The sequence below is a fragment of the Rhipicephalus sanguineus genome, chromosome 2 (genome assembly GCF_013339695.2).
Source record: "Rhipicephalus sanguineus isolate Rsan-2018 chromosome 2, BIME_Rsan_1.4, whole genome shotgun sequence".
Lineage (NCBI taxonomy): Eukaryota > Metazoa > Arthropoda > Arachnida > Ixodida > Ixodidae > Rhipicephalus > Rhipicephalus sanguineus.
Genome location: NC_051177.1, coordinates 120,958,545 through 120,986,504, shown reverse-complemented (window position 1 = coordinate 120,986,504; position 27,960 = coordinate 120,958,545). Strand labels below are relative to the sequence as shown.

General features: G+C 47.2%; 1 protein-coding gene across 1 annotated transcript; it reads right to left on the bottom strand.

Annotated features, from left to right (window-relative positions):
- Nucleotides 1-16: 16 nt before the first annotated feature.
- Nucleotides 17-27,960, bottom strand: LOC119381841 (glycoprotein 3-alpha-L-fucosyltransferase A). The gene is made up of 4 exons (XM_037649595.2): nucleotides 27,672-27,960; nucleotides 2,381-2,564; nucleotides 875-1,029; nucleotides 17-338 (listed from the first exon to the last, which is right to left on the bottom strand). Exons 1-4 carry the CDS (start codon nucleotides 27,941-27,943, stop codon nucleotides 17-19), a joined length of 933 nt encoding a protein of 310 aa, XP_037505523.2. The 5' UTR covers nucleotides 27,944-27,960.

Genomic DNA, 27,960 nt, shown 5'->3' with positions numbered 1-27,960 from the left:
TGTGCAGCCGTCTGACTCAGCGTGAACTGCCGACCGTCGAGCAGGCATTGTTCTTCCACCACCTGTACACTTCCATGGTACGACGCGTCTCCGGAGGCGGGGGCGGCGCGTGCAACATGGCACACAGCCGGCACCAGAAGTACGAGTTGACGAACTCTCCAGTGCCTTTCCACTCGAAGTACTCGTTGTATAGCGACGGGTTGCTTCTAAGCAGGCGGAGGTACTCGGCCAGCTCCTTGGGAGACGCGAAGTCGTCCACGTGGATGTACGAGTGGTACGGAGCCGCGGCCTGGTACTCTTCACGGGAAGCACCCATCACCACGGGAACGACGTTGCGTCTAAGAGAGACGAAGATAGATAGATAGATAGATAGATAGATAGATAGATAGATAGATAGATAGATAGATAGATAGATAGATAGATAGATAGATAGATAGATAGATAGATAGATAGATAGATAGATAGATAGATAGATAGATAGATAGATAGATAGATAGATAGATAGATAGATAGATAGATAGATAGATAGATAGATAGATCAAGACCCGATCTGCAGAAGGCGACGTACTGTATGGCTGGCTGAGGCTTTGTTAGACAATCTAGGTGTCTATAATGAGTGTTACGTAAACGTGTACTATGCAAAATCTGCGTGAATATCATTCTTTGCAACTTGGTGGCCTGCGGCGCTTGACAATCGAGCCTACAACCTCGTTTTGCGCAGCAGAACGCCGTAGCCTTTGAGTCACGACAGTGGTTTCGGAGAACGGGTCCTAGCTCTTCGATATATGTGTTCGTAAGAATCACCCGGAAGTCGTCGCTTTTCGCGTGCACGTGAATTGTTAACTTGAGCGGGGCCAAGCAAGGGGGTCTGTACCTCAGGGCGTTGAAGAACTTCTCGGTGATGTAGTCTTTGCAGTTGGCGTTCTCGAAGGACAGATAGAAGAAGTAATCCTTATCTAGCAACTCGTAGCATGTCTTGCCTTGTGACCGCGTGCACTCGTGGGGCCCGCACGCACCGTAGACGTCTACCTGTTGATTAAGAAGGCAAATAAATATCTACCAGATTCCCGTAAAAAAATTGTAGGAAAAAATCTCGCGGAAGACTACGCCATTACACGGTGTCCTGTGAAAGCCGCAGTGGCGGGTAAAGAAAAGACGGACCGCCTCGCTCTAATAATTATCACGCAGGCGTCGGAAGGAACTCTTGTAGACTATTATATCCCCCCAAAAGATATCTTGGTGATACAGTAACGCGCAAGGCAATGGTAAAGCTTTCCAAACCCATCCTTGGACTCGGCCGAAATGCAGAACTGGTGCAGACTACAAGCAAGTATATGACCACATCTACTCCTACTACGCCACAAACAATCCAAGCGGTACCCCGACAGTTACCCACAGTTTGGGGAGCGGCCATCTGACCATTTTGCATGGTCGTGCCAGAGCGGGTAACAAGAATTCACATCCCCCCTTTTGGGTCAAAACTCCAACAGTCGAGGGTAGGAGGGTTGGCTCGCTAGCCAGGCACGAGAGGGCCAAATGACACTTCGCGACCAAGCCCATCATTCCACAATCACCAGTGGGGTCCTGGGCTCATGAACCCAACCAGTGGACCTAAATCTCCTCGTCAATAAAAGATTGCACTTCTACTACTCTTAGCACTAATGTGGAAAACGGACTTCGTCAGGACATGCTTGGATGACATTGCGACGAAGTTTGACAGGCGTTTCACAAGCATATGTGCCAAACGAACGATCGAGAATCGGGTTCCACTTTTTCGAAACCCTCACTACTATTCACGCACAATACGTAAGGCAAAATCGAAATCATTAAAATACATACAATCCCGCCTTTGTTACTACGAATGTTCGCGTATGATTTATGAGCTTCCTTGGCGTCTGTCATGTCGTCGACATATTGGTGCCAACCAAGGAGGTTTAGTGCCAACGTTAAAGCAGTCGATAGTTCTGCAAGGAAGGTAGGTGATATTAAATAAATTCTCACATCAAAATAGAGGAGAAGGGGTCATCCCAAATATTTTCGATTGACTGCAATTTATAAATTACAAACGGACCATTTTGTGCGTTGACTGGAGTTTTTGTTGTTTTTTTTTCTCCTCTTTTTTCTTTTTGATGGCGCAAGGGCCGTTTGATGGACAAAGCTGTACTGGAGCTTGTACCTCATCGACCTTACGCAGGTACCAAAAGGACGCGACGGCTTTCAAGGACACTCCCTTCAATCTATAATTAAGGAATGCTCCCATTACAGATGGGCCCTCAACAAACGGTACGTAATGCAACACATTGTCAGCTGATACAGTGCCCGGTATTGGCATATTACAGAGAGCAATCCTCTATGTGCTCTATGTACTCGCTGTAGATACCTCAATGTACTCGCTGAGCTTGCGCGCGTACTCAAGGCGCTTGTTGCTGGTCTCGCAGTTAGATACGAACCAGGCGGCCATCTTGGTCTTGTTTTGGACGTAGTCGTAATCGCGTCTGATACTCTTCACTAGTGGGTCGTAGAGCACAAATTTTGAGTACGGAGTCACGATTTCCGAGTCGGTACTGCGACAGACAGAGAGAGAACGAAACTAATTAGACGGTGCTGGAGCGCCAGCTCGGAACAAATAAACAGGCTCTTCGCATGCACAGAACTCTTCAAAGAACGGGAATGATGCTTGTATATACTAAAGGCTCAATAAAGCGAAATAATCTATTAGTTTAGACTGCTAAATTATAATTATATTATGAAAATTCTAGTTTCGTTAATTTCACCACCATAAGTTTATTAGTAGATTAGCAAATCCATGTCAAAAGTTTCCCTTTTAAATTTCCCGCCAAAATCTTCGGTAGTGACGTCGACGTCACGGATTTCAAAGTGAGGTGCAGAGAGCTTCCAAGGTCTCCGATCCCGGAGGCAGTGCAAAACCACGTTTGGCGCAGAAAGCTTCCGACGGGGTTGGGATCAATTCTGTCGACTGAGTAGAAAAAGAAGACGGCTTTCGTCTTCGAGTTGTCCTAGGCAAATGCATAAGGGACGTGTCAATCTTTAGGTTGAAGCGCACCGAAGACGAGGACAAGGAAAGTGTACAGGATAGCGCTTACCCTTTGGTGCGCTTCAAACTCATGAACGTCTACAAACCAGTCCAACTCGCTATCTCGTTGATCCTTGTATAGTCGATGCAGCCTGCTGTCGTATAGCGACGTAGCCCGCACTGAACGCAAGCTTTAATCTTTTATGGCTACACTACGACTTGGGGGATGAAATTTATCGTCATCTGCCAGCAAACGTGTGTTTGAATGGGTGTGGTTGACATTTTGAAATATTCGCAAATTATTCGAAATATATTCGTATTTACGAATAACGGCTAACCGACCTGAAGGACAAATAGAATAGGACGCTTTCGATTCGACATTCGAATCTTCGCACACACCTAGAAATTATCAGACATCCTCCCAGCCAGTTGGGCCGGCTGAGGGACAGAGTGTAAATGTCATTTTGAGTATTCCAACGAACGCTTTCATATGAAGCTTGCAGTGTGTTTATTCCGCCACTGCATTGCACTTTCTTGGCTCTCTATTCAATTTTTGTATAAAAGACTAACGCGACTAAGTTCAGACTTTCTAGCATTTAAAAAAAATGCGTTTTTCTTTTATTGTGTGCAAGAAAAATACAGCTGTTTGAGGCAACTAACTTGTACTTCAGACAAGGTCACTCCACGTTGTATCTACGGTCGTCGCTGTCTTGAAATCGTGCGTCTGTAAACGTATGCCTACGTGCCTCATTGGGAAGGTTTCGTATTCGCCGCGAGATCGACCTTTAGGTGGCAGCACCGACGCCGCGTTAGTGTGGAGAGGCGGTCGGCGGCGCATATACAAATGCACACAGCGGCGCTACTTTGTGAGCGGTTTGAGCCTATTGTCGGCAAATAAATTGCGTTGATTGCAGCTGACTGGTAATATATATGCTCTTCAGTATTGAATCGATGCACGAAGATCATCCAATGTTACTATTACTAGTGAGAGAAACGCAATCTGCCGATGAAAGGGATGCTCGCCCTGGATGACAGTCTGCGCTTACGCACTATATAACGCTTTTTGTTGTTTTCTCTGTACGTGTTTAGCTTGTGTTCTATGTACTACGCACTGCTGTAGCACGACTGAAATAGTGTTTACTTCTTGTTCATTTGTATACCAGCCCATATACCTGTGCAATGAGTTCACTAGCGCTGTTCACGCGAATACGCATATGCAGGTAAGAGCTAGTCTAGCACAGACCTTTTATCGATTGATTACGTGCACGACAGTGATGCAACAAAGGTCCGGTTATTTTATGGAATAAGTGTCTTTTTTTTTATATAGTAATAATGTCCGCTGCCTTCTATCAATCCGTAAAAACTCCACACAAACGCTCAAGATAACGTAAAAAAATGATGAGGTTTTGCGTGAAATATTATACGACATAAGTGTAAGGCACGCTGTCGGGATTAATCTTAACATCTGGTTTCTTCAAAGCCTACCTAAATCTAAGCACACGGGTGGTTCCACATAAATTTCGCCCCAAGTTAAAATTGCGCGCGGCAACTCCGTTTTATCCCTGCCGTGTCATTCCACTGTCTGCTTTTTTTTTTAGGGGACAGTTTGAGTACAGAAGTGTCGGACTTCACTTGATAGAAGTATTTCGCTGTAGCGGGACCACGACCGCAGAACAAAAGGACATCTTAAGCACAACTACAGCTCATCATGAACAACAGTGCCGCAGTTATACACCTAACAACAGCGCGAAAGTCCATGAGCCTCGTTTTTGTTTACCACCGAGTCGCTAAAACGCTGCATTCACACACTATTTAATGCTCCTCATGTTTGGAGCTATGCCAAGCGCACTTTAGGATGTGCTTGAACTAGAAAGCGGCACCAACAATGAAATGATTCTTGCGAACGAAGGGTACGACACCAATACACAGCCCTCTCGAAAGTCGCACTCACTGATCTTATTACAGTGCGCATGCAGCCGAGCAAGCCCATTTGCTTCTGTACACCATGTTAGGTATACGTACGAGCAGTTAAACTCGCGCGAACATAACAGAACAAACCGCCCTTTGAGAACGTGCATGACGTACGCGCACATGCAAACGCGACGTGGGTAGCAGACGACGCAGGGAGCAATCCACACTAGGCGCGCTTCAGCCAGTAGTCGCCAGGCGGCGACTCCGCTCGATCTCGGCGCCAGTACCTCCCATAGGGACGCGTAATTCAAACGTTCTGCGACGCTTGCGCCGAGAGCGCCAAGAAAGCCGTTGAGTTACGGCCCTGGCGAGTGGCGGCGCTGTAATGGCGGCGATGACGCAGCGGTTACGTAACGATTGCGTTAATTACGTCGTCAGGGAAGCAGTAACAGCCGCTCGCTTCTTCTCGCGCCCCCTTCCCCCCTCTTGCTCCCTCGCGCCGTTCTTTCTTTTTTTTTTTCGAACGCGCTTGCTTTTTCTCCTCTCTCACGTCGGGTGCCGTTTTTTTTTCCTTCTTTCTTGGCGGCTCCTTTTTAGGGGCGAAGCTCCGTAAAGCGGCACCCGTTCGTCCCCGTCGTAGTGCGTAACCAGTCTTAACGCTAGTTAGTACCAGATCTTGACCTCCAAGGTGGTGCCGGTGGGAGATTTCTCCTGTGCGTTGTTGAACAATAAAAAATTCGCAGCGTGCGCGTTAACTAAAAGCCGAATTCTTCTGTCTCTCATTCCCCATTAGCAGCCATTGGCATGTTCCGTAGGAAACGTTAGTAGAAGTAGAAGTTTAAGTGTTAGCTAAAAGCCGACTTCTTCTGTCTCTCATTCCCATTAGCAGCCATTGTTTACCTCCAAGGTAGTGCTTGGTGAGATTTCTCCTGTGCGTGATTAAACAATAAAAATTTTGTTCAAAACGCCGTTGATTGATGAAATAAACCAACGAAAGACGCCAGATGTTTTCTAAAAGCAAAACGAAAAGACGCCAGATGTTTCTAAAGCAAAACGAAAAGACGCCAGCTGCTTAACGAAAGACGCCAGATGTTTCTCCTCTCCTACGGCCGCTTGGGTAAACTCACAGCAGACGCAACCAAAGCGAGGCGACCAGCACGAGCGCTCTCCTATCACGTGATCAGGACATGTTTCTACTTGAAATGTTTTATCACTGGGCTTCAACGGTATCACGCAACGCTTCCTCCTAATCATGGTCCTAGTGTTTTTTTTTTAATTAAATGCGTTTAAGGAGACGTTGGCAGTAACATAATGAACCAGTACCAACTAGCCCAGTTCACTGCACTCCTGAATAAAGTAATGCTTATTTCACGCACGAAAATGTCCATTCCCAAAAGCAATGTTCGCACGTCATAAGCAATGTCCACGCGTCAACAACAGTGTTCACACACAAGAAACACAAGAAACGTTCGCGCTTCACAGAAGAGTTCATTTTGCAGTTCTTTACAGAATGTGATCACACAATAGTCACTGGGCGCTTGCCCGCGCTTTAAAGACGTACAGCTGTCATGAAACACGATAAACAACGCCAGACATGTCACCAGAATATCTGGGAAAAATGTATAATGCGAACAATAATAGTTTGCGAGTCAGTATCTTTTTGATATTCCTGATTCTTCTAAAAACTGTACTATACTCGGCGACAACATTTCTTGACAGCACTGTGGAAGCTACAGAACCGAAGCGCATGCCTGCTACCGCGCCAAGAAATAGTACTTAAGTTTAATGATAATTTTATCGTTGGCCTTGCTGAAATAAATGCTGCTTTATTTATTATGAGACTCAAGCAGTTGCCGGAAGTTGTAGGTAAAATACAGTTATTGTTAACCTTACAAGAATGCCTTCCTTTTCTTTCCATTTCTTAGACATCACCGCCTTTTCAGCACGCCTGTTTTCCAAGGTAAACATGGCGTCCATGACGTAGTGGGTCAGTGTGCGGCCGCAAACGTTCTCCAAGGAAAATATACCCCTAATGTGACGCTAAAATGTACACTGATCAATCGAAATGTTTCTCCCATTCACATTTTTCCTGTATGCAGTTTCCTAAAAGCGTTAACAATGCGAGCGAGCGAAACCGAAATCAGCCGCAAGCTGCCGTACTACTTGCGGAGCAACACGAATGTGCGGAAGACCCGCCTCCGTAGCCTTCACTCCAATGTCAAGATAAGTTGTCGCCGAGTATAGTGCGCGTGCAGTAATGTTTTGAAAAGTTTCTGTTGACCAAGGGCCCAAAACTTTTGCTAATGATAGCAGCTGTCTATCCAACCTATTTAACTTTATTGCGATAGCAATTACATGGACACTCTCGGCGGATTTTTGCCGTCGCCGTCATGTCCCTGATATATATATATATATATATATATATATATATATATATATATATATATATATGTATATATATATATATATATATATATATATATATATATATATATATATATCACAGAAAATAAATCAGAAGAAAAAAATTACGAAGTTCGAAAATGCGAACCCTCGCTCCGCAGCGCGCCGCTTCAAACTACTTGGCCACGCGTCACCAGTTGTTCAGAATACTAAGCAACGCTCCTGGATTTTGCTTCAGTTTGAAAACTGTCCTTGAGACGCTCACTAAAAAGTGGCCCATTTCTGTACCCACTCGCGATGTGGAACGCTAGGTAAACAATGTGTCGAACGCCACCACGCGGCAGGAGACGCCGCGCGCCGCAGTTTTTAAAGGGACACTGAAGCACTTTTTTAAAAAAATGACTTTGGAATGTGTAATCATAGTTTGATCCTTGCTGAATACGAAAACCAATGTAAGAGTTCACAGAAGTGAACGCAAATGGCATTTCTTGGCAAAAAAAGAGCGGCTGCAGCCGCAGGGCTTTTTGAACTGCTGAGCGAAGGCGGTGACGTCAACTTCGGTATGCCGCGTCATCGGCGCCATCAGCTCTGTAAAAGCATGGCCTTCGCGATCAGTTCCACCAACGCGCGCAGCCAGAAGTAGTCACGGAGGCCACGGCTCCGCCAAAACCACGGTGGTAGAATAAAACAGGTGGCCCATCGAGCGCCGCGAGCGCGTCGCCGTACTGCTCGAGTTGTTCGCGGCCGCCGCTAGGTTCGCGACGAGTTTTTGGGCCGAAAGACGCGCATTGCAAGCTCTCGCTGGGCTGTAAAAACCGGTTTTTCTAGCTAACTTTGTGGCTTTAAACGGTTGTTTGTGCTTTTACTAGCTTGTAGTGGCTGTCTGCCAGCTTCGACCGCAAAAGTGAGAGCGCCAGACTTTATGAAGCTCAAAATTTTTTAATCCGCGCGGGTAGTCCCGATATGACTGTCACAGAGTGCCGATTGCAAGAGACGCGCACGTATTTTTTTTTTTCGGAAGCGTGCAAAATTCTACCGGCGAGTGTATGGAGTAAAAAAAAAATCACAGCATATCCACGGAGTGAATGATGATGAGTGGGCGAAGCTGCGGAGGTTCATCGGTAAACCGAATCTTCTGTGAATTCTGCCCAGTACATCATCACCGACGTGAGATCGGGCGCGTTTATACTAAAGGTTCGATGAGTTATGACGACTTGCAGCTCACTTTAATTTTACATGTACGCTGTGAATTTTCATTGTTTAGAAAACCATTGCTTTAGAAAACATCTGGCGTCTTTCGTTAAGCAGCTGGCGTCTTTTCGTTTTGCTTTAGAAACATCTGGCGTTCTTCCGTTTTGCTTTTACAAAACATCTGGCGTCTTTCGTTGGTTTATTTCATCAATCAACGGCGTTTTGAACAAAATTTTTATTGTTTAATCACGCACAGGAGAAATCTCACCAGGCACTACCTTGGAGGTAAAGAATGGCTGCTAATGGGAATGAGAGACAGAAGAAGTCGGCTTTTAGCTACCGCTGCGAATTTTTTATTGTTCAACAACGCACAGGAAAAATCTCCCACCGGCACCACCTTGGAGGTCAAAGCGTAAGACTGGTTACGCACTACGACTACGACTACGAGGGACGAACGGGTGCCGCCTTAAGGAGCTTCGCCCCTAAAAAAGCATTTGGTTTTCACGCTATCGTATGTATGTCGGAGGACAGTAGCTGGCGGTCTTTCCGTGGAATTGCATTTCTCCACAACTGCAGTCGCTTTTCGTCTTTCGGCGCGGAGAGAAGACACAGCTTTTCTTTGCACGTTTTGTAGCCAGATTTGCAATTTTGGGCGAAGCATTTTCGTCCCATGGTGGCCGCCGCATCAGCGACACAGATCGAGCCACCGTGGTTTCAGCCGTGGTTCCAGCTTACAAAGTGAGCGGAAACACCGATGCGGTCGCGCGCGTTGGTTTGACAGAGCGCAACAAACGCGACGCATCAGAGCGGATCTCAAGCCGTGGGATCACCTAATCACGACCACAGTGATCTGGCCGTGATCATGACTCGAAGGCTGATTGCGACTTTGAGACGCTGGTTGCGTCGCACAGGGACGCTCTTGTTCTTCGGACGCTTGCACCCACGGACGCCTCCGCATTTATCGAAGATGACCAAGCAGAAAGGAAGAAACGCGGCTGCAACGCTGGTTGCGTTGCATGTTTTCATTAGTGGCGCGTCCCTTCTAAGCGACGGCAACTCTTCAGTGTTGCTCTAGGCCTCTCTGGTGTGATAAATACACCGCGGATCTCTTTCTCAAAAGTTAAAGATGTAAATTGCAGTTTAAATGCTCGCGACGCACACTGGCCACATGCTTTCAAATGCGCCGGAGCGGAGATATCGGCCCAGAGTAAACCTGCTGCCACCTTGCGGAGAAGCGGCGGCAACTCGAGCACCTCCGTGAGACGCGTGGCGCATTGGCGGAGCGGCGCGTCGGGCCACCTTTTATTCTACCACCGTGGCCAAAACTACCGACGATGACGTCGTTCCGGTCACGCCCACACTTTCGGCGCGTTCGTGTGGGCGGAGCAAGACGAACTTTTCTTTCGCGTGTTTTAAAGCTCCTGCTGCCACAACAGCGAAAAAAATTACGCGATCGTCGACAATAATGTTTGTCCTTGTTAACAACAAAGTTTTACCGAATTGTGAAACCACTTCAGTTAAGAAAAACAGTATCGAAGAGCATTGGGTTGTAGCGCGCTGGTCAAACACGAAGTAATAACTGTGATAGTCGTTAGTTCGCGCTCGTCTTGTGCGTTCTGCTAGAGCGTCCTTCCTTGTGTTTGAGCACCACGCTGCAAGTGTCGAGCTCTCAAACACGAAGAATAACTGTGACAGTCGTTAGTTCGCGCTCGTCTTTCGCGTTCTTTTACAGCATCCTTCCTTGTGTTTGAGCAGCACGCTGCAAGTGTCGAGCTATGAGCGTTGTTAGTTCGCGGTCGCCCTGTGTGCGTTCTTTTCGTGAGTCCTTTGCGCTTGAGCGGCGCGCTGCAAGTATCGAGCTGCTTGCCGTTCTTATGTGACATTCTAATTTGTTGCTATCGCATTCATTCCTTAGTTCTTGCGGCGAAACTGATTTTTCTTAAAAAATTCTTACGGGGAACAGCATAATGCTTACAATGTAGAAGAAGGTGTTCCATGTCTAGTGTTTATCCAAACGTCGGTTTGTCCAAGGAGGTTTTAAAAAATGCGGGAGTGGACGCTCTCGCAACTTGTTAGCAGCAGATGTGAAGCCAGCATTTGCCCATAGTTTGCCTAAAAACATAGCCTTCTTGAGTGATGCCCGATCAGAGATAACTTGTGTTTTTCTTCTTCTAACGTAAGTACTCGTTTAATTATAAAATAAGAGATAGCTGTTCCCGATTATAGGTGATATATCCGGATGAGTACTGGTAACGCCATCTCCAAAAAAATTTCCCAGGACTGTAAGGCTTATTAAAGTATCCAGTAAAGCAGAAACATGTTAAGGAGTATCTGTCCGGTACAATTAGCCGCTTATAGGGCGTGTGAGGGTATCGCTACTTTTTCTACGCTGTACGCTTACGTTTTATCGTGCCCATGGTAAGATGGCGGAGGTCTGGCTTTACTTTTGGGATATACCGCATTTATTCGAAAATAGGTCAACAAGAATATAGCTCGACTATACTATATATTGTGCTCTCCGATAATAAAACTAAAATTATTCGCACCTCAGGATTTTCAATGACGTTTTGCACCTATCCATTCATTCGGACATAAGTCGACCCATAGGCGTGCGCAGGGGGGGGCAAGGGGGGCGAGTAGGGGGGGCGCAAAGTCAGCCCTATACATTGTAGGGGGGGGCGAGAAGAGGGGCGCAAAGGCAGCCGCATACATTGACATAATAGGGAGGGGGGGCGCTGCGACGAACCTTCGCCCCCCCTGAAGGGGAACCCTGCGCACGCTTATGAGTCGACCCGTATCTTTTGAGAAACGGAAAAACTGGAACATGACGCACCTGCATTTACAATAATCACGCACAAAATCCATGACGCGTCAGATTTCCGTGGGCAAATGCATGACCTGGGACCTATCAATTTTCTATTCTAAAATGGTTAGTACTACCTATTTCACGCGCTGTAAAAGCAAAAGCCTTTGAGATCTGAGTTTTGTACGGAGCTATCGCGTTGGCGTGGGGTCATCTTCATCGGGCTTCTCGCGGTCTGATCGCATTGTCGTTGTGTTTTCTTGTGCTTGTGAGTCGTCGTCATAGGCATACGCACGAGGGGGGCAGAAGGGGGCGACCGCTCTCCAAAATTACATAAGGGGGAGGGGGTCAGCGTAAATCCTAACCCATACTAAATTTCCTCAGTCGGATCTGTCCCGTCATTGTTTAAATAGCAGGGCTATGACCACGCAGGTTTTTGGCAATAATGGTGGGACCGAAGGCCCCTGACGTTGTATTCCAAGAGCTGTTTACTCCCCATCTTTACTCACGGAAAGTCAAGGACCAAAGGCAGGCCATTGTGAGAAGCACGTCATTTCTTCAGTTGTATTTTTGCATACATTGTTAAGCATGCTGTCTTTTGGTCTCGTCCAACGGGGAGGGGGGTGGCTGAGATAAAACATTGACCCCTCCCCCCCTCCCCCCCCCCCCCCTCTGATGGGGAACCCTGCGCACGCCTACGGTCGTCGTGGTGCAAGTGTGCTGCGCATGTTTAGTTATTTGACACCCCCACCTGCTGGTAAAAACGGAATCACGTACAATAATAATAATATCAGGTTTAACGTCCCAAAACCAAGATATGATTGTGAGAGACGCCGTAGCGGAGGGCTCCGGAAATTTCGACCACCTGGGGTTCTTTAACGCCCGCCTAAATCTAAGTACACGGGCCTCATACATTTTCGCCTCCATCGAACTATGCAGCCGCCGCGGCCGGGATTTGATTCCGCGACCTTCGGGTCAGCAGTAGAGCGCCATAACCACTAGACCACCGTGGCGGGGCGGAATCACGTACATCGATCACGGTACTGTGGGTGAAGTCGTTCTCATCTCCAGAGTTTTATCGGTCGGCAAAAGGTCTCGGCGTGTGCAGTTGCGGTGACCGAGTCGGAACCGTTTATATAGTAGGCAGCATTCACGGTGATCTCCGAAAGTTTTTATCAGATTTCTCAATGCAATGTTTCCTTTTTCTCGGCGTGTCAGTTTACTTACAACAAACATGAATCTGTACTCTGCTGAACTGGACTTCTTGAACTCTGTTGTCTAAAGCGTGCCGCTATGTTGGTCATAACATTTTGTCATTTTAGATTTTTTTTTTTGTAAATTTAGATTCGTTTTCTTTTCACTTCTACATGAGGAGTTGGGCGTGATACATGTGCGCAAATTCAATTTACATGTATATCGGAGGGGTGTCGATTGAAATAATCAGATGGTAGTTTAGCGCTCGTCCTCGTCTGTCATGTTTCTTCTTGCGTTCGCCTTATCTTTTTTCGCGCTAAATCTAGTAATAACGACGTCAGACTAACAAGCCCAACAGATCAACTGTCCTTCAGACGTTACCCTGCTTAGATATTATCCGTTGCTCCATCGCGAATACATATGCTTCCCCCAGGCCCGTAGCCGGGGGGGGGGGGTAGGGCTAGGGGCCCGGCCCCTCCCTCCGAAATTTTGGTGAAGTAGGTGTTTTTACCAAAAATAAATAATGAAAACAGGTGTTTTTCTCAAATAGTCAAGGTTTTCAGCAAGTGGGCCCTCCCCGAAAAAAATTCCTAGCTACGGGCCTGGTGCTGCCCTGCTATTCGAAAAATGGGTTAGTGGCAGTGTTGTATGCGTTACCGAAAAAAAGTAACTAAATACGTTACTCGTTACACTAAAGAAAAAGGAACGCGTTACCGCCCTACGTTACTAATAAAAAAGTTAACGCGTTACCGTTACCGAAAAAAAGTAACGGACGTTACTTCTGCCGTTACTCCATAGCCAGAAATCTTAATCAGTACATCTTTGCAGCAGGAGCGTACAATAGCAACTTTATAAAGCTCGTATTTATATTTCACATAAAAGTTCTAGCCGAAGCAACAATTTTACTCGAAGTACTGATTTAATTTTAACGAGAATATTGGCACAAATGCGCTGTAATAATAATAATATCTGGGGTTTAACGTCCCAAAACCACGATATGATTATGAGAGACGCCGTAGTGGAGGGCTCCGGAAATTTCGACCACCTGGGGTTCTTTAACGTGCACCTAAATCTAAGTACACGGGCCTCAGACATTTTCGCCTCTATCGAAAATGCAGCCGCCGCGGCCGGGATTCGATCCCGCGACCTTCGGGTCAGCAGTCGAGCACCATAACCACTAGACCACCGTGGCGGGGCCACAAATGCGCTGTACCTTAGCAGTACTGCCTAAAGTTGCCTGTATAGTTAATGTGACGGCTTCTGACTCTGCGGATCATGTGGAAGTCATTTTTTCCAGTGGGACAACAAAATAAAAGTGATCGATTTCATCATCAACGTTCTCCGCAAAGAAAACATCACTGAGCAAATTTGCAGTAATTACGACGGCGCGCTATTACTTACAAAATAAATGCGCAAATTTTTTAGCAGTAAAGAAATGCTTAAATGGCATAAATCTAGGGAAAAGTATTTGCGCGCATGGACATTCTTTTTTTTTCAATTTAACTTGTATTATTACCACGAATATGGCGTTTATGTATGTGAAGGTGTTCAGCGTTAGCCTCGCTCGCATGAATTCAATAACCAGAAACGTAGTCGCAGTTGCAGACAGCAAAGAGCAAGACTAATTTTGAATACTGAATTTATGAACAATGCTGGAGTATTGCAGGGACAACTTCCTAATGCAACTACTAAGTGCTGAATGTAAGCAACAGCTGCATTTCAAAGCTGTCACCGGACAGCTTCACTCGCTTCTTAGCGAATACGTCCGCACCTATGCTAAATAGGAGCTCGACGGATGCGCTAAATGGTACTTGTGTAATCACTGTCAGGAAGAGCTGGTGAACGCGCGGAAAGTTTTACTTGAACCCGCTCAACGCAATATCATGCGGCACCAAAGGTACTGTGACAGTCTCTCATCTTCAGATGGCGATGATGTCGAGAAGGCATTTCCGAAGAAGTCATCCTCCGTTGTGTTGGAGCTCACACCTAGCCTTGATGTCCGTAAGCCGAGGAAATCTCGAGAGCTCACTTTTGACAGATACGAGGACTGTATTTCGCTTCACTTCATCGACAATCAACGACAACGTGAAACTCGATAACCAATCAACGACAATTGAAACTTGATAGCAAGGTAGCCGAAACTATAGCAGATCTGTTTAATAAATTTCGCCAGTTTGCTCCCCATTGTAATTTCTCCCGCGCGAAAAAGGACCCCATGCGGGGTCGCTTTGTCAACGCTTGGCGGGCCGACAGCGGTCTGCCGCAGCCACAAAATAACTGAAGCAAAGTGCCAGTACGGATGAAGAGAGAGAGAGAGAGACAAAATAACGTCAGGGGTGAACTCTGAGAAAGGCGCTCCTACAAGACGAATTAATTTTGTGTAAGACTGCGAGGATAATTGGAATTAAAAGTAACGAGTAACGTGACACCTCACGTTACCGAAAAATGGTAACGAAAGTACGTTACCCGTTACAGTTCCGAAATAGTAACGAGTACGTTACTAAGTTACTGAAAAAAGTAATGCGTTACCGGTAACGTCGTTACTTGTAACGCGTTACCGCCAACACTGGTTAGTGGACACGGTCAGGGTGTCCTAGCTGTATCCCAGTATACGCAATAGCGTTTGCCGGACACTGGTAATGACATTCCACGCATCGTCTAACCACGGTGCGTCATGGACACGTTTTCCTGTTCCATTCACTCTTATTGTACAACAGGACACATTTAAAACGCAAACCGTTAACGATCATGCACCAGCAGCCAAGCAGAATACAACTCTTCAGAGTAATATAATCGTAACAATGATTGTTCGCGGGCCAGTTGGTACATCTTGAACGTAAAACAGCGCGCTTAGACAGGACAGAAAGTGTACTTCTTGTAACTTTCTGTCCTGTCTAAGCGCGCTGTTTTATCTTCATGTTTAATATAATCGCTCTGCGTATGTCTGGTTCAGTACTGCACCGCCAGGTGCCCCCACCAGCCTGACCACTTCAAAGTCCCAGAGACCTTAGACCATGTTCGTTTGCATCTCCAGTAATCCACAGACAAACTCTTCTGGCAAGCATCATCGCCAACTGAAAATGGTACGAGAGAACACGATTAACACCAACGTTCCAATATTGTCGTTTGACTTCCGGACGAAAAAAATTAAGCAACGCAACGTTCGTGACGTCACCACTCTCACCGCCTTGTTCCTCGCGACGTTAGATAGGCCAGACCAGTCTCCAAAAGTCGCAACATTCGCACGTCAGCTGTGGAACTGACGACAGAGAGAGAGAGAGAAATAACTTTATTGGGTCCAGCGGTTTGGGGAACAGGTCCCCGCCTAAACGGCGGCCAGTAGCCCTTGGGTCCTGGCGGCGTTTTCGGCCAGCTGGACGGCCCAGAGTTGCTCTTCCGGATCCGAGCTTAGCAGTAAGGCCTCCCACTGCTCATCATTATTTATATTGCGACCCTGTAGGGACGCCTGAGGGCAAGCCCACATAATGTGTCGCAGATTCGCCCGTTCCCTGCATAGCTGGCATTTGCCATCGTATTGGTCGGGGTAATAACGGCTGTAGGCCACCGGATTCGGGTAAGTGTTGGTTGGAGAAGGCGCCAGACCACCGTCTGTGTCTTATTGAGTCTCGGGTGGGCAGGGGGATACCGAGCCCTCGCCAATCTATAATACTTGGTGATTTCGTTGTAACCAGTGTTGTACGGAACGGCGTTCCAAGGAACGACGTTCCAGGAACTAGTTCCTTTTTGGAGGAACGGAACAACGCCAGCGCTCTATTGAGGATCGGTGGAACTGTAACGGTAACTCGTTACGTTTACGTAGGAACGGCATGGGGAACGGCGTTCCTTCTGTAAACGTTCCTCGACATTGAACAGGCGCCCGCACACAGCACGTCATGCAGAACAGGGTGGATGGGCGACCGCGTGAGGCGCAAGAATCGACCGTTCGCCTGTCACTTGACTATGCTGCATCCTTGTTTTCAGTTTAAGGCGCCCGCAGGGAAGCAGGCGATGTCAATACCGACCACGCGCGGGAGGAACAACTGATTTTTTTTTCTTTTTGTCTGAGCCAGTCTGACAGCAATCACGGGCCGTTCTGGAGTGTATACACCATAGCTCGGCACACTCACTCATGAGTGCACTCACTCACACTCACTCACACTCATTTGAACGTTGTGAGTGTGAGTATGAGTGAGTGCTCATGAGTGTGAGTGGACGTGAGTGTGAACGTGAGTGAGCACTCATGAGTGTGAGTAGGCGTGAGTGTGAACGTGAGTGAGTACTCATGAGTGTGAGTAGATGTGAGTGTGAACGTGAGTGAGCACTCATGAGGGTGAGTAGGCGTGAGTATGAACGTGAGTGAGTACTCATGAGTATGAGTAGTTGTGAGTATGAACGTGAGTGAGTGCTCATGAGTGTGAGTGGACGTGAGTGTGAACGTGAGTGAGCATTCATGAGGGTGAGTTGGCGTGAGTGTGAACGTGAGTGAGTACTCATGAGTGTGAGTAGATGTGAGTGTGAACGTGAGTCAGGACTCATGAGTGTGAGTGGACGTGAGTGTGAACGTGAGTGAGCACTCATGAGGGTGAGTAGGCGTGAGTATGAACGTGAGTGAGCACTCATGAGTGTGAGTAGTCGTGAGTATGAACGTGAGTGAGTGCTCATGAGTGTGAGTGGACGTGAGTGTGAACGTGAGTGAGCATTCATGAGGGTGAGTTGGCGTGAGTGTGAACATGAGTGAATACTCATGAGTGTGAGTAGATGTGAGTATGAACGTGACTGAGGACTCATGAGTGTGAGTGGACGTGAGTGTGAGCGTGAGTGAGCACTCACGAGGGTGAGTAGATGTGAGTATGAAAGTGTGTGAGTACTCATGAGTGTGAGTAGGTATGAGTATGAACATGAGTGAGTGTGAGTGGGCGTGAGTGAGTACGCATGAGTGCGAGTAGGAATGAGTATGAACGTGAGTGAGTGCTCATGAGTGTGAGTGGACGTGAGTGTTAACGTCAGTGAGCGCTCATGAGGGAGAGTAGGCGTGAGTATGTACGTGAGTGAGTGCTCATGAGTGTGAGTAGTCGTGAGTGAGCACTCATTAGTGTGAGTAGGTATGAACATGAGTGAGTGCTCATGAGAGTGAGTAGTCATGAGTATGAACGTGAGTGAGCACTCATGAGTGTGAGTAGGTATAAGTATGAACGTGAGTGAGTGCTCATGAGTGTGAGTAGGCGTATGAAAGTGAGTACTCGTGAGTGAGTGGACGTGAACGTGAGTAAATGAGTGTGAGTAGGCGTGAGTGTGAACGTGAGTGAGTACTCATGAGTGTGAGTAGACGTGAATATGAAAGGGAGTGAGTACCAATGAGTGCGAGTAGTGTGAGTAGGCGTGAGTATGAGCGTGAGTGAGTACTCTTGAGTGTGAGTAGAAGGGAGCTGTATGTGAGTAAGTATTGACGAGAGTGAGTGGACCTGAGAATGAACGTGAGTATCGACTGTATGTTGCCATGAGTATAACGTGAGTGATTACCGATGACTATGAGTAGACGTGAGTGTGAACGTGGGTGAGCTCTCATGAAAGTGAATAGACGTGAGTATGAATGTGAGTATCGACGAAGGTAAGAGGACGCGACTATGAACGTGAGTGACTACCGATGAGTGTGAGTTGGCGTGAATATAACAGTGACTGAGTGCTCGTGAGCGTGAGTAGACCTATGAACGTGAGTGAGTACCAGTGAGTGCGAGTAGGCGATAGTGAACGTGAGTGAGTACTGATTTGTGTGAGTAGGCATAGTATGAACGTGAGTGGGTACTCATGAGTGTGAGTAGAAGTGAGTACGAACGTGAGTGAGTGCTGATGAGTGTGAGTATACATGAGTATGAACCATAGTGAGTGCCGGTGAATATGTGTATCGACGGCTGTGAGTGGAAATGAGAATGAACGTAAGTGAGCCCCGATGAGTGTGAATATAAAAGAGTATGCAAGTGGGTGAGCACCAATGAGGGTGAGTGGAGTGAGTATGAAAGTGAGTGTGTACCTAAATGTGCGAGTAGAGTGAGTATGAAAGTGAGAGCCGATGAATGAGAGTAGACGAGAGTATGAAGATGAGTGATTACCGATGTGTGTGAGTATACGCGAGTGTGAACATGAGTTCTGGGAGAGTGATAATTGAGTGTGAACACGACCTGTGACCGTGAGTAGATATGGATATAAGTGCGAATGTATGACTGTGAGTATGACTGTAATTGAGTATGACTGTATCAACATGAGTTAGCGCCATTAGTGGGAGTAGACCTTATTATGGACGTATCGGTTAGTGTGGGTAGGTAAATAAAACTGAGTGATTCAGGAACCATGGTGTGTGCCTTTGAGTGGTAGTCGGCATGACTTTGAATGCAAGTACTCAGGAGTGAGAGTTGAGGTTAGTATGAAGGTAAGTTAAAAGCACCAAGGAATGTGTGTCAGGGGTCGGCAAAGTTTATGGCACACACTCACTCGTTCACTCAAAAAATATGCTGCTTCTTATGGGCTCACTTGGTCTCAAACTCGCTAAAACACTATTTAGCCAAGCTCACTCACATTCAGGCTAAAGAGAGGTTTCCTCAGCCGGATTCACATGGACTTAGAAGCATCAGATTTTTCTCCAAGTGAACGCACGCGGACTCCACCCTAACAATATTGAGAACCGCCAGGCTCGCTGGGACTCAACGTCACCAGTTCGTCCCAAACGGTCTCACTCAACGACAACAAAAAACATCAACGACCATAGCCCGGCACACTCACTCATGAGTGCACTCACTCACACTCACTCACACTCATTTGAACGTTGTGAGTGTGAGTATGAGTGAGTACTCATGAGTGTGAGTGGACGTGAGTGTGAACGTGAGTGAGCACTCATGAGTGTGAGTAGGCGTGAGTATGAACGTGAGTGAGTGCCTATGAGTGCGAGTAGGCGTGAGTATGAACGTGAATGGGTGTGTCTATGAGTGTGAGTAGGCGTGAGTATGAACGTGAGTGAGTGCCTATGAGTGTGAGTAGGCGTGAGTATGAACGTGAGTGAGTGTCTATGAGTATGAACGTGAGTGAGTGCCTATGAGACTGAGTGGGTGTGAGTATGAACGTGAGTGAGAGCCTATGAGTGTGAGTAGGCGTGAGTATGAACGTGAGTGAGTGTCTATGAGTGTGAGTCGGCGTGAGTATGAACGTGAGTGAATGCTTATAAGTGTGAGTGGGCGTGAGTATGAACGTGAGGGAGTGCCTATGAGTGTGAGTGGGCGTGAGTATGAACGTGAGTGAGTGCCTATGAGTGAGTAGGCGTCAGTATGAACGTGAGTGAATGCTTATAAGTGTGAGTGGGCGTGAGTATGAACGTGAGTGAGTGCCTATGAGTGTGAGTGGGCGTGAGTATGAACGTGAGTGAGTGCCTATGAGTGTGAGTAGGCGTGAGTATGAACGTGAGTGAGTGTCTATGAGTGTGAGTCGGCGTGAGTATGGACGTGAGTGAATGCTTATGAGTGTGAGTGGGCGTGAGTATGAATGTGAGTGAGAGCCTATGAGTGTGAGTAAGCGTGAGTATGAACGTGAGTGAGTGTCTATGAGTGTGAGTAGGCGTGAGTATGAACGTGAGTGAGAGCCTATGAGTGTGAGTAGGCGTGAGTATGAACGTGAGTGAGTGTTTATGAGTGTGAGTAGGCGTGAGTACGAACGTGAGTGAATGCTTATGAGTGTGAGTGGGCGTGAGTATGAACGTGAGTGAGTGCCTATGAGTGTGAATAGGCGTGAGTATGAACGTGAGTGAGTGCTTATGAGTGTGAGTAGGCGTGAGTATGAACGTGAGTGAGTGCGAAGGCTGAATATATTGGGGTGAGTGAGTGTGAGTGAGTATTCTCTTAAAGTGCCGACCTATGGTATACACACCCTGGAGAACATTTACTTGACATTCGAGAATCATCGAACCCCATTGTAAGGCGGCCGCCAGGAAAGGGCACGCAATTTTTTAGATGCGAAGCAGCTTTTGCGCTGGGCTTTGTCCGTAGTTCCATTGGCGACCGTCCTCTTTCTAAAACCTACCATAGCCATCTGTAACATATTGAGTGCGCGCTCACGTCAAGGAGACGTCTTCTTCGTCTTGTTCTTCGACCGCCTTGATGATGATACGTGCAGAGCACTTTAGGGGTCCCGGCTGCCGTATGATGTCCTAGCTTGGCGTAACGAAGACAAAACCACGTGCGCTGGCACGCGCTAGCGCGTTCGGGCCTGTGTAAGGGGCTAGGTAAGACGCTGTGGCGTCTCCCCTTTACACTCTCTCAGAAATCATGTGATGGCGTCGGCGAACGAGATTCTGCAGACGCGCGATGAACCAACGCGTTGTATCCTAGTCAGAACGCGCTGCCACGCGCTAGCGCGTTCGGGCCTGTGTAAGGGGCTGGGTAAGACGCTGTGACCTCTCCCCCTTACACTCTCTCAGCAATCACGTGATGGCGTCGGGGAACGAGATTCTGCAGACGCGCGATGAACCCGCGTGGCGTGCTCCAACAAGAGTGCGGGACGAGTAACAGCAACTACAGTGAATAGACCTTTTTCAAGCACACGAGCGCCATCAACGGGCGCGCAAGCGCTCATGGGAAATGTGTGTACGCCGCAGCAGCCGCCGCGACGAGCGCGCGGGCCTCGCGCTGTAGCTTTCTGCTTGCGCCGTGCCAGGACTTGTTTATTTGCGACGGCCTCTCGACGATTTCCATCTGTCCCACTGTTGGACCAGCGTCACCTTTTATTTATTTATTTTTTGGCGCCAGTGCACCTTACGGCATAAATGAAAAAAAAAATACAACTCGGTTGTCTATAAAGTGCGGGAGCGGTCTATGATTCGCGGATGTATTTGGAATCAACGTCCATCGACACTGTCGACGAGTACAGTGTGAGGTTCTGATATTTAAAGAGTAGACTAGAAAGTGCAGTCGGCCTTTGGGGAAATGAGATACATTCATTGCGTCGCTCGCGCCATATATGTAACGAACGATAAGTGCTTACTAACCTTCGTTGGTGCTATAACTACAAGTTGGAATAATACTTAGAGCGAAAAAAGAAAGGAGCAGTACAATGAAGGAAATGCACAAACCAACGCTCACACACTACTGAACGTTTATTGCACGTGCGAAAAAAAGCATATATACAAAAATGGGAGTGCGTCGCGCGTGTCATAAAGAGGCAGAAAAAGTCGAAAAACCAAAGTGCTTACTTAAAAGTCGATTAATAAAGTTGAATTCCTTGTCTTGTAACGACTGAGAAAGGTCGACTGACACAATGTGTTGCGTTATTTGTGACATGATATGCCTCCAAAATTTCTTGCGTTGTCTGATTAGGTTCATGGTACAAAATTACTGTGCTTTCGAAGATGGGATTACATTTTTTTCATGACTAACATAGCGATGCGAGATGAGACGGCTTCATTCAATGAATTTCGATGCTCGCTGAGGCGCCTATTAATACATCGACCAGTCTGGCCGATGTACATGTGGACACAAGAAAGAGAAATTTGCGGTTAACTCCTGCATAATTTACAAAACAACTAGGCATGCCTCTGACCGCATTTTTCTTTGCCCACCGCAGATCTCTGCGATCTTAATGAGACTAAGCTTATTTGAGGCGGCAAACACAACCTTCACCCCTACATCGCTTCCCTACGTTCTTCAAGGCATGCGACTTCTTATACATATGTGGAATAACTGCAATATTTCTAGTTTTCTTTTCATTATTTACGAATGGAGGATGTCCATGTTAATCTTTCTTTGCCATGCGAACAGATTTTCGCAAACCGATACAACGATACGCAGGATATCCCGGCTCTTTGATCACTTTGCAGCTGGAAACTACTGCTCATCTTATGTGCGCAAGTTTTTTTTTTTTTCAATGCCGTGCGTAATCATGACATCACAATTCCTCGTTTAAAACTATTCGAATGCGCCGACGCGAAGTTAAACACCAATTTCGCTGAACGCAGGCTATACTGCCTACAAACATGAGCTCCGCAGTGAAACTTAACAGCATATGTATCAAGAAACTGCAAATTATCAGAGCAAGGCATCTCGCAAGTTAATTCTAGTCCCATCCCTTTTTTCGTTAAACACGTTTAGAATGTGCTCACTTCTTTGTACAGCGCGTGACTTGTCAATTAAAGCTAAATAATCATCTGTATACCTGAACACCGCAACAGCTCTCTACAGTTTGGTTAAACCTGATCATGAGCCGCTATGGCATTAAATGCCATAGCGGCTTGTGAACAAGTAATCATTGAATAAATACGAATTCGGTGTTCCAGCTCACATTGCTCACGATAACACGTTCTGACTTCATGTATCGGCACGTGATAACTCGCATGCCGCTTAACTGCTACATCCGGTATACATCTGCTCGGTAATACGTACACTGACTGCATCATTCCTTTCGTATTTCATGCGCAGAGATACATGCAGGTGCGTTCAGACATGTGTAGTATTTAGGATTTAGTAATAGTCAACCAGCGGCGACGCGTTTTTTTTTTCGTTTGCTCCCACGGCGCCAACGAGCAGCGAGCGACGGAACAGCCGGACCGGCGGGCTCGCCGTACACACATTTCCCATAGTGCTTCGCGCGCCCGCGGGGGGTTCTGGGATTGCTTGAAAAAGGTCTATTCATGGTTTGCTCCACATGCAAGGACGCGTTAACATCGGGCAAGGTGCCCTTGATGAACGGAACTTAAGTCGACCCATGCGCTCCTTCGCATCCCCTAGTTCCCTTGAGTGGGAGATGGTGAAATTTTTTTTTACCTCGATGACTTTTTTGTTCGGCCAACTCGAAAGTAGCTTTTGTGTGTGTGTGTGTGTGTGTGTGTGTGTGTGTGTGTGTGTGTGTGTGTGTGTGTGTGTGTGTGTGTGTGTGTGTGTGTGTGGTGTGTGTGTGTGTGTGTGTGTGTGTGGTGTGTGTGTGTGTGTGTGTGTGTGTGTGTGTGTGTGTGTGTGTGTGTGTGTGTGTGTGTGTGTGTGTGTGTGTGTGTGTGTGTGTGTGTGTGTGTGTGTGTGTGTGTGTGTGTGTGTGTGTGTGTGTGTGTGTGTGTGTGTGTGTGTGTGTGTGTGTGTGTGTTGTGTGTGTTGTGTTGTGGTGTGTGTGTGTGGTGTGTGTGTGTGTGTGTGTGTGTGTGTGTGTGTGTGTCGGGGGGGAGGGGGAGGGGGTGGCTGCGTATTCGGGCGGTGGAAAAGTGGGGGAGCCGACTTACCATAGTCGAGGCGCCTACGCGTAGTTCCGCGGAATTTTCGAACGGCGCGAATCATCGTCGCGAATCTGGTGTTTGACGCGCATGGGACAGAGGAGCCAATCACAACGCCAGAGGCCGCAGAAAATGAGTGACGCACCGACGTGCTAACCGGCGAAATCCCGCGCGGTGACCTCCCACTGCACATGAATGGTATTCAGCCCCAATAACGGTGGCGAAGTTACACTTCGGTTCTACCCCTTGGCAGTGAGCGCCTTGCCGCGTGCAGTGTACTCTTGCGACGTTTTATTGGTTTTATATTCGCGCGCTGCCGACTGCAAAGCTTCAGCCCAATTCCTGGGAATGTTTCTCTCGTCGCATGATCTGCGGCTGGCTCGATCGTCCCTTTAGTATCTCGTGCATGCCGCCGTCAGCTATCGACAAATCTGTCTTTTGACACCTAGTTGCGTGGTCAGCGGAAAAGAGGACCGAAACGCAGTGGACGCGGGTGCTGCTGTGACGCTTGTATACGGTGCCTTCGATGGTTTCGTTTGGGCAGGCATTCCTGCAACATGCCAGTTATCTCCGCTGCTATCGGTCTGTAACTTTTAGTGTAGTTCAGTTCGACAGCCGCCGCACCGGTAACGTCTGTCATGCAATAAACGATACGTGTACACCCAGCGCTACATTATTGTTGCGCCCGCTGAGCCTACCCTCGCCCCTATGACCACGGTTGGCTTGTCCCTATTTGCGTATAACTCGGCAGAACCCTCAAGCACTTGATGGAGTGGTTTTTCAACATTGCCAACGAAGTGATGACGGGAAAACAGGTTCCTCAGTCAGGTACCAACATCGAGATGCAACTCTTGCTGAGTGCGAACAAGAGACTTTACTAAGTTGCGAATATGCATCCTGGACATTATTTTCTACTTATTTCTACATTATTTCCTATGTAATGTTCTTTTCGATGTGGTTTCCTGTGCAAGAAACTTATTTATATTGGTGCATTTGTGGGAAATGTTATTTGAATGTCTGAATCGCAGTATTCTGACGGCGTATTTGAAGACTGACGTGGAAAGTGCCCCATTTGTTCCACTTGTAATAGACGAGCACTAAAGTTGCCGTTAGACATGTCTGTAATATGGCCGGTGGTCTCTAAAAGAACTCGTCTAGGAGCGTTTCTTTAGATTCATTTTATCTACATATAACCTAGCCGGCGATGTCAAATTCGTAAAATATATGTTGCTCAATGTTAGCTTTAAATTGCTACCTTTTTTGCCGCAGTGTTATTCGGCACTATATTTTGATTAAAAATTCAAATGTAACGTTAATGTAACGACACGTTCCAATTTTTGAAATGTAACTGGAACGAGTTCCTTTCGCGCTAAAAGAACTTGTAACGGGAACTCGCTGCAATATTGGGAAGGAACGAGGAACGAGCTTTCGTTCCAGTTTGACAGGAACGTGTACAACACTGGTTGTAACTGACCATGCGCTCCTCTCTCATCTCTGGCTGAGGCTGCTCACTGGCTCGGTGTGTGAGTTCTCGAGCCACTGTGTGAGCCACCTCGTTTCCAGGGAGAGAGGCATGCGCAGGTGTCCATACTATTTCTATGTGCCTGTTGATTTTGAGAGTGGTTAAAATTCTAAACGCCTCCGACGAGATTCGCCCTCTTAGAAAATTTCGCACCGCTGTCTTTGGGTCACTAATTATGTGTCTGGCCGACGTTGAAGCTATTGCCAATGCGATCGCTGATTCATCTGCAGTTTCTGCGCTATGCGTTCGGAGTGAGCCGCTGGCTTCTATCTTACCCCCTCCATTTACGACAGCTACAGTCATTCTTCGTTCATGTGGATATGTCGCGGCGTCAACGTAGGCCACGTCCTTGATGTTTGCGTATCTAGTGCTGAGGGTCTTCACCCTCTCCGTACGTCTTTCTGCGTCATGCTCCGGGTGCATGTTTCTGGGAATCGGTAGAACGTTTATCCTTTCGCGTATTTCTCGCGGTATATCGGCCTTGTTTCCCTGCTGCGTTGCATAGCCTGTGTAAAGGCAGTCAAGTATCCTCCTGCCCATAGGAGTCTGAGCTAGTCTCTCATATTGGGCCGTTTTGTGAGCTTCTATTAATTCATCTAGGGTGTTGTGTACACCTAATGCAAGTAGCCTGTCCGTGGGTGTACTGACTGGTATACCAAGTGCTTGTTTATACACTTTCCTTATCAATGCTTCAATTCTTGTTTTTTCTGCCATAAGGAGGTTCAGATAAGGAGCCACGTATACTATTCGACTTATGGCGAAAAGCTTGCACTAACCCAATTAAGTTGGACTCCTTCATGCCGCTGTGTCGGTTTGAGATTCGAGCGATCAGAGGCATTGTTTGTTGCGTCCCTCTTTCTGATGCCTTTATCGTTTCATTATTTCGCCTGTTTGCTTGTATCCGCATGCCTAACACCCGAATACTCTCAACTGCCCGTATTTGTTGGCCCCCCGCGGTCAGTCGTATTTTTGGCGTACCGTTGTTAGTTTTACAGCCACTCCTACTTGGGCGGTAAATCAAGAGTTGTGACTTTTGCGGGGAGCATTGAAGTCCCCTACTACCCACATAGTCCTCTACTCGGCATATTGCTTCTTGGAGGGTAGCTTCGGTGTAGCCGTCACTATACCCCCTGACACCCACAGTGTAATATCGTCAGCGTATAAGGTATGGTGTAGCCCTTCCACTGTGCTCAACGTCTCCGGAATCCCTATCATGGCCACATTGAAAAGTAACGGGGCAAGAACCGAGCCTTGTGGTGTACCTCGGCTCCCTAAATTGAATTCATTTGATTTTATCTGTCCAATCGTAATCCGGGCTTTTCTGTTTGATAGGAAATCCCTAACGTATTCGTACGTGCGTTTCCCTACTCCTAATGTCTGAAGGTTTCCTAAAATAGCTTCGTGCGCAATGTTGTCAAAGGTCTTAGCTAAATCGAGGCCTAAATATAGCTCTGTCATCTCTTGTCTTCGTGCTCGTCCCTATAATTTGGTGTTGAATTTGAAGCATGATATCCTGGGTGGAAAGTTTACATCGAAAGCCTGTCATCGTGTGCGGGAAAAGGTTATGGTCATCCATGTATTTTACGAGACGCGTGAGTATCACTTGTTCCATTAATTTACCCACACACGACGTTAGCGATATTGGCCTTAAGTTTTCGAGCTTCAGCACTTATCCTTGCTTTGGGATCATCACTATGTGTGCTGTTTTCCACTGTTGAGGTCTCCCAACAGTCGTTCATATATTTTGTAATCGCCTTTATTGAGGGATCATCGAGATTCCGTAGCATTTTGTTGCGGATGCCATCGGGTCCAGCTGCTGATTTCGGGCGCAGGTCATGCAGTGCTCCTCTAACTTCGGCTAACGTAATAGGCGTGTCCAAATCAGGGTTTTCAATTCCAGTATAAGGCGGTAACGGAATCTGGGTTACGTCGCCTATGCAGAGTGATTGGACTTCTTGCAGTAATTCCTTCCGTCAGTGCCTGCGCATGTGTGGGTATAGCTTATTTATGTTGTGCGTCTGCTCAATTTTGCTTTTTTCTGGTTCAATCAAGTGTCGGAGGATATTCCATGTCTTTGCCGAGTTTACTTCTCTCTGCATTATGTTACACGTCGCTTCCCAGTTTTGCCGCGTCAATCTATTTGCGTGTTTCTCGATTTCCTTATCGAGTTGGTGGGACTGACGAACAAATATCTCAGCAATGGTGGCTATATAGCTACCAATTTTATGTTCATTGTCAACCAGCGCAACAGCTACGCAAGACTAGGAAGAATTAAGACACGAACTTGTCTTTATGCAGCTGTTGCACTGGTTGACCAGAAACGTCTACCCCAACTCGCCCAAATTCCATTCACTGGCCAATCTGAGAACCCCGCACGTACCGATAGCTGGCTACCCAATCGATGCCTCTTCCCTCGTCCACGATGTACTCGGTGTGCAGCGGGTTCTCCAGTAGATGCAGTATCCACACCTGCTTCCTCTTGAAGCTTAACGAAGGGCCACTGTAACTGCCTCTGAAAACAACGGCGGCCAACTCGGTGCCCCTTTGGACGTCGTTGTAGTTGTTGTACAAGTAGCAGTCGTCCACGGGACACTGGTCGCGTAGGAAGCGTCTCCGGCCGTCCATAAAGTCCTCCCAGGGCCCTTCCAGCATAATCGCTTTCGTATGTG

Coding starts and splice junctions, on each gene's coding strand:
- LOC119381841 (XM_037649595.2), bottom strand. CDS start 27,943: ATGCTGGAAGGGCCCTGGGAGGACTTTATGGACGGCCGGAGACGCTTC. Junction 2,565..27,671: donor GATTGGGTAGCCAGCTATCG/GTACGTGCGGGG, acceptor TGTCTGTCGCAG/TACCGACTCGGAAATCGTGA. Junction 1,030..2,380: donor AGCTCAGCGAGTACATTGAG/GTATCTACAGCG, acceptor CTTAATCAACAG/GTAGACGTCTACGGTGCGTG.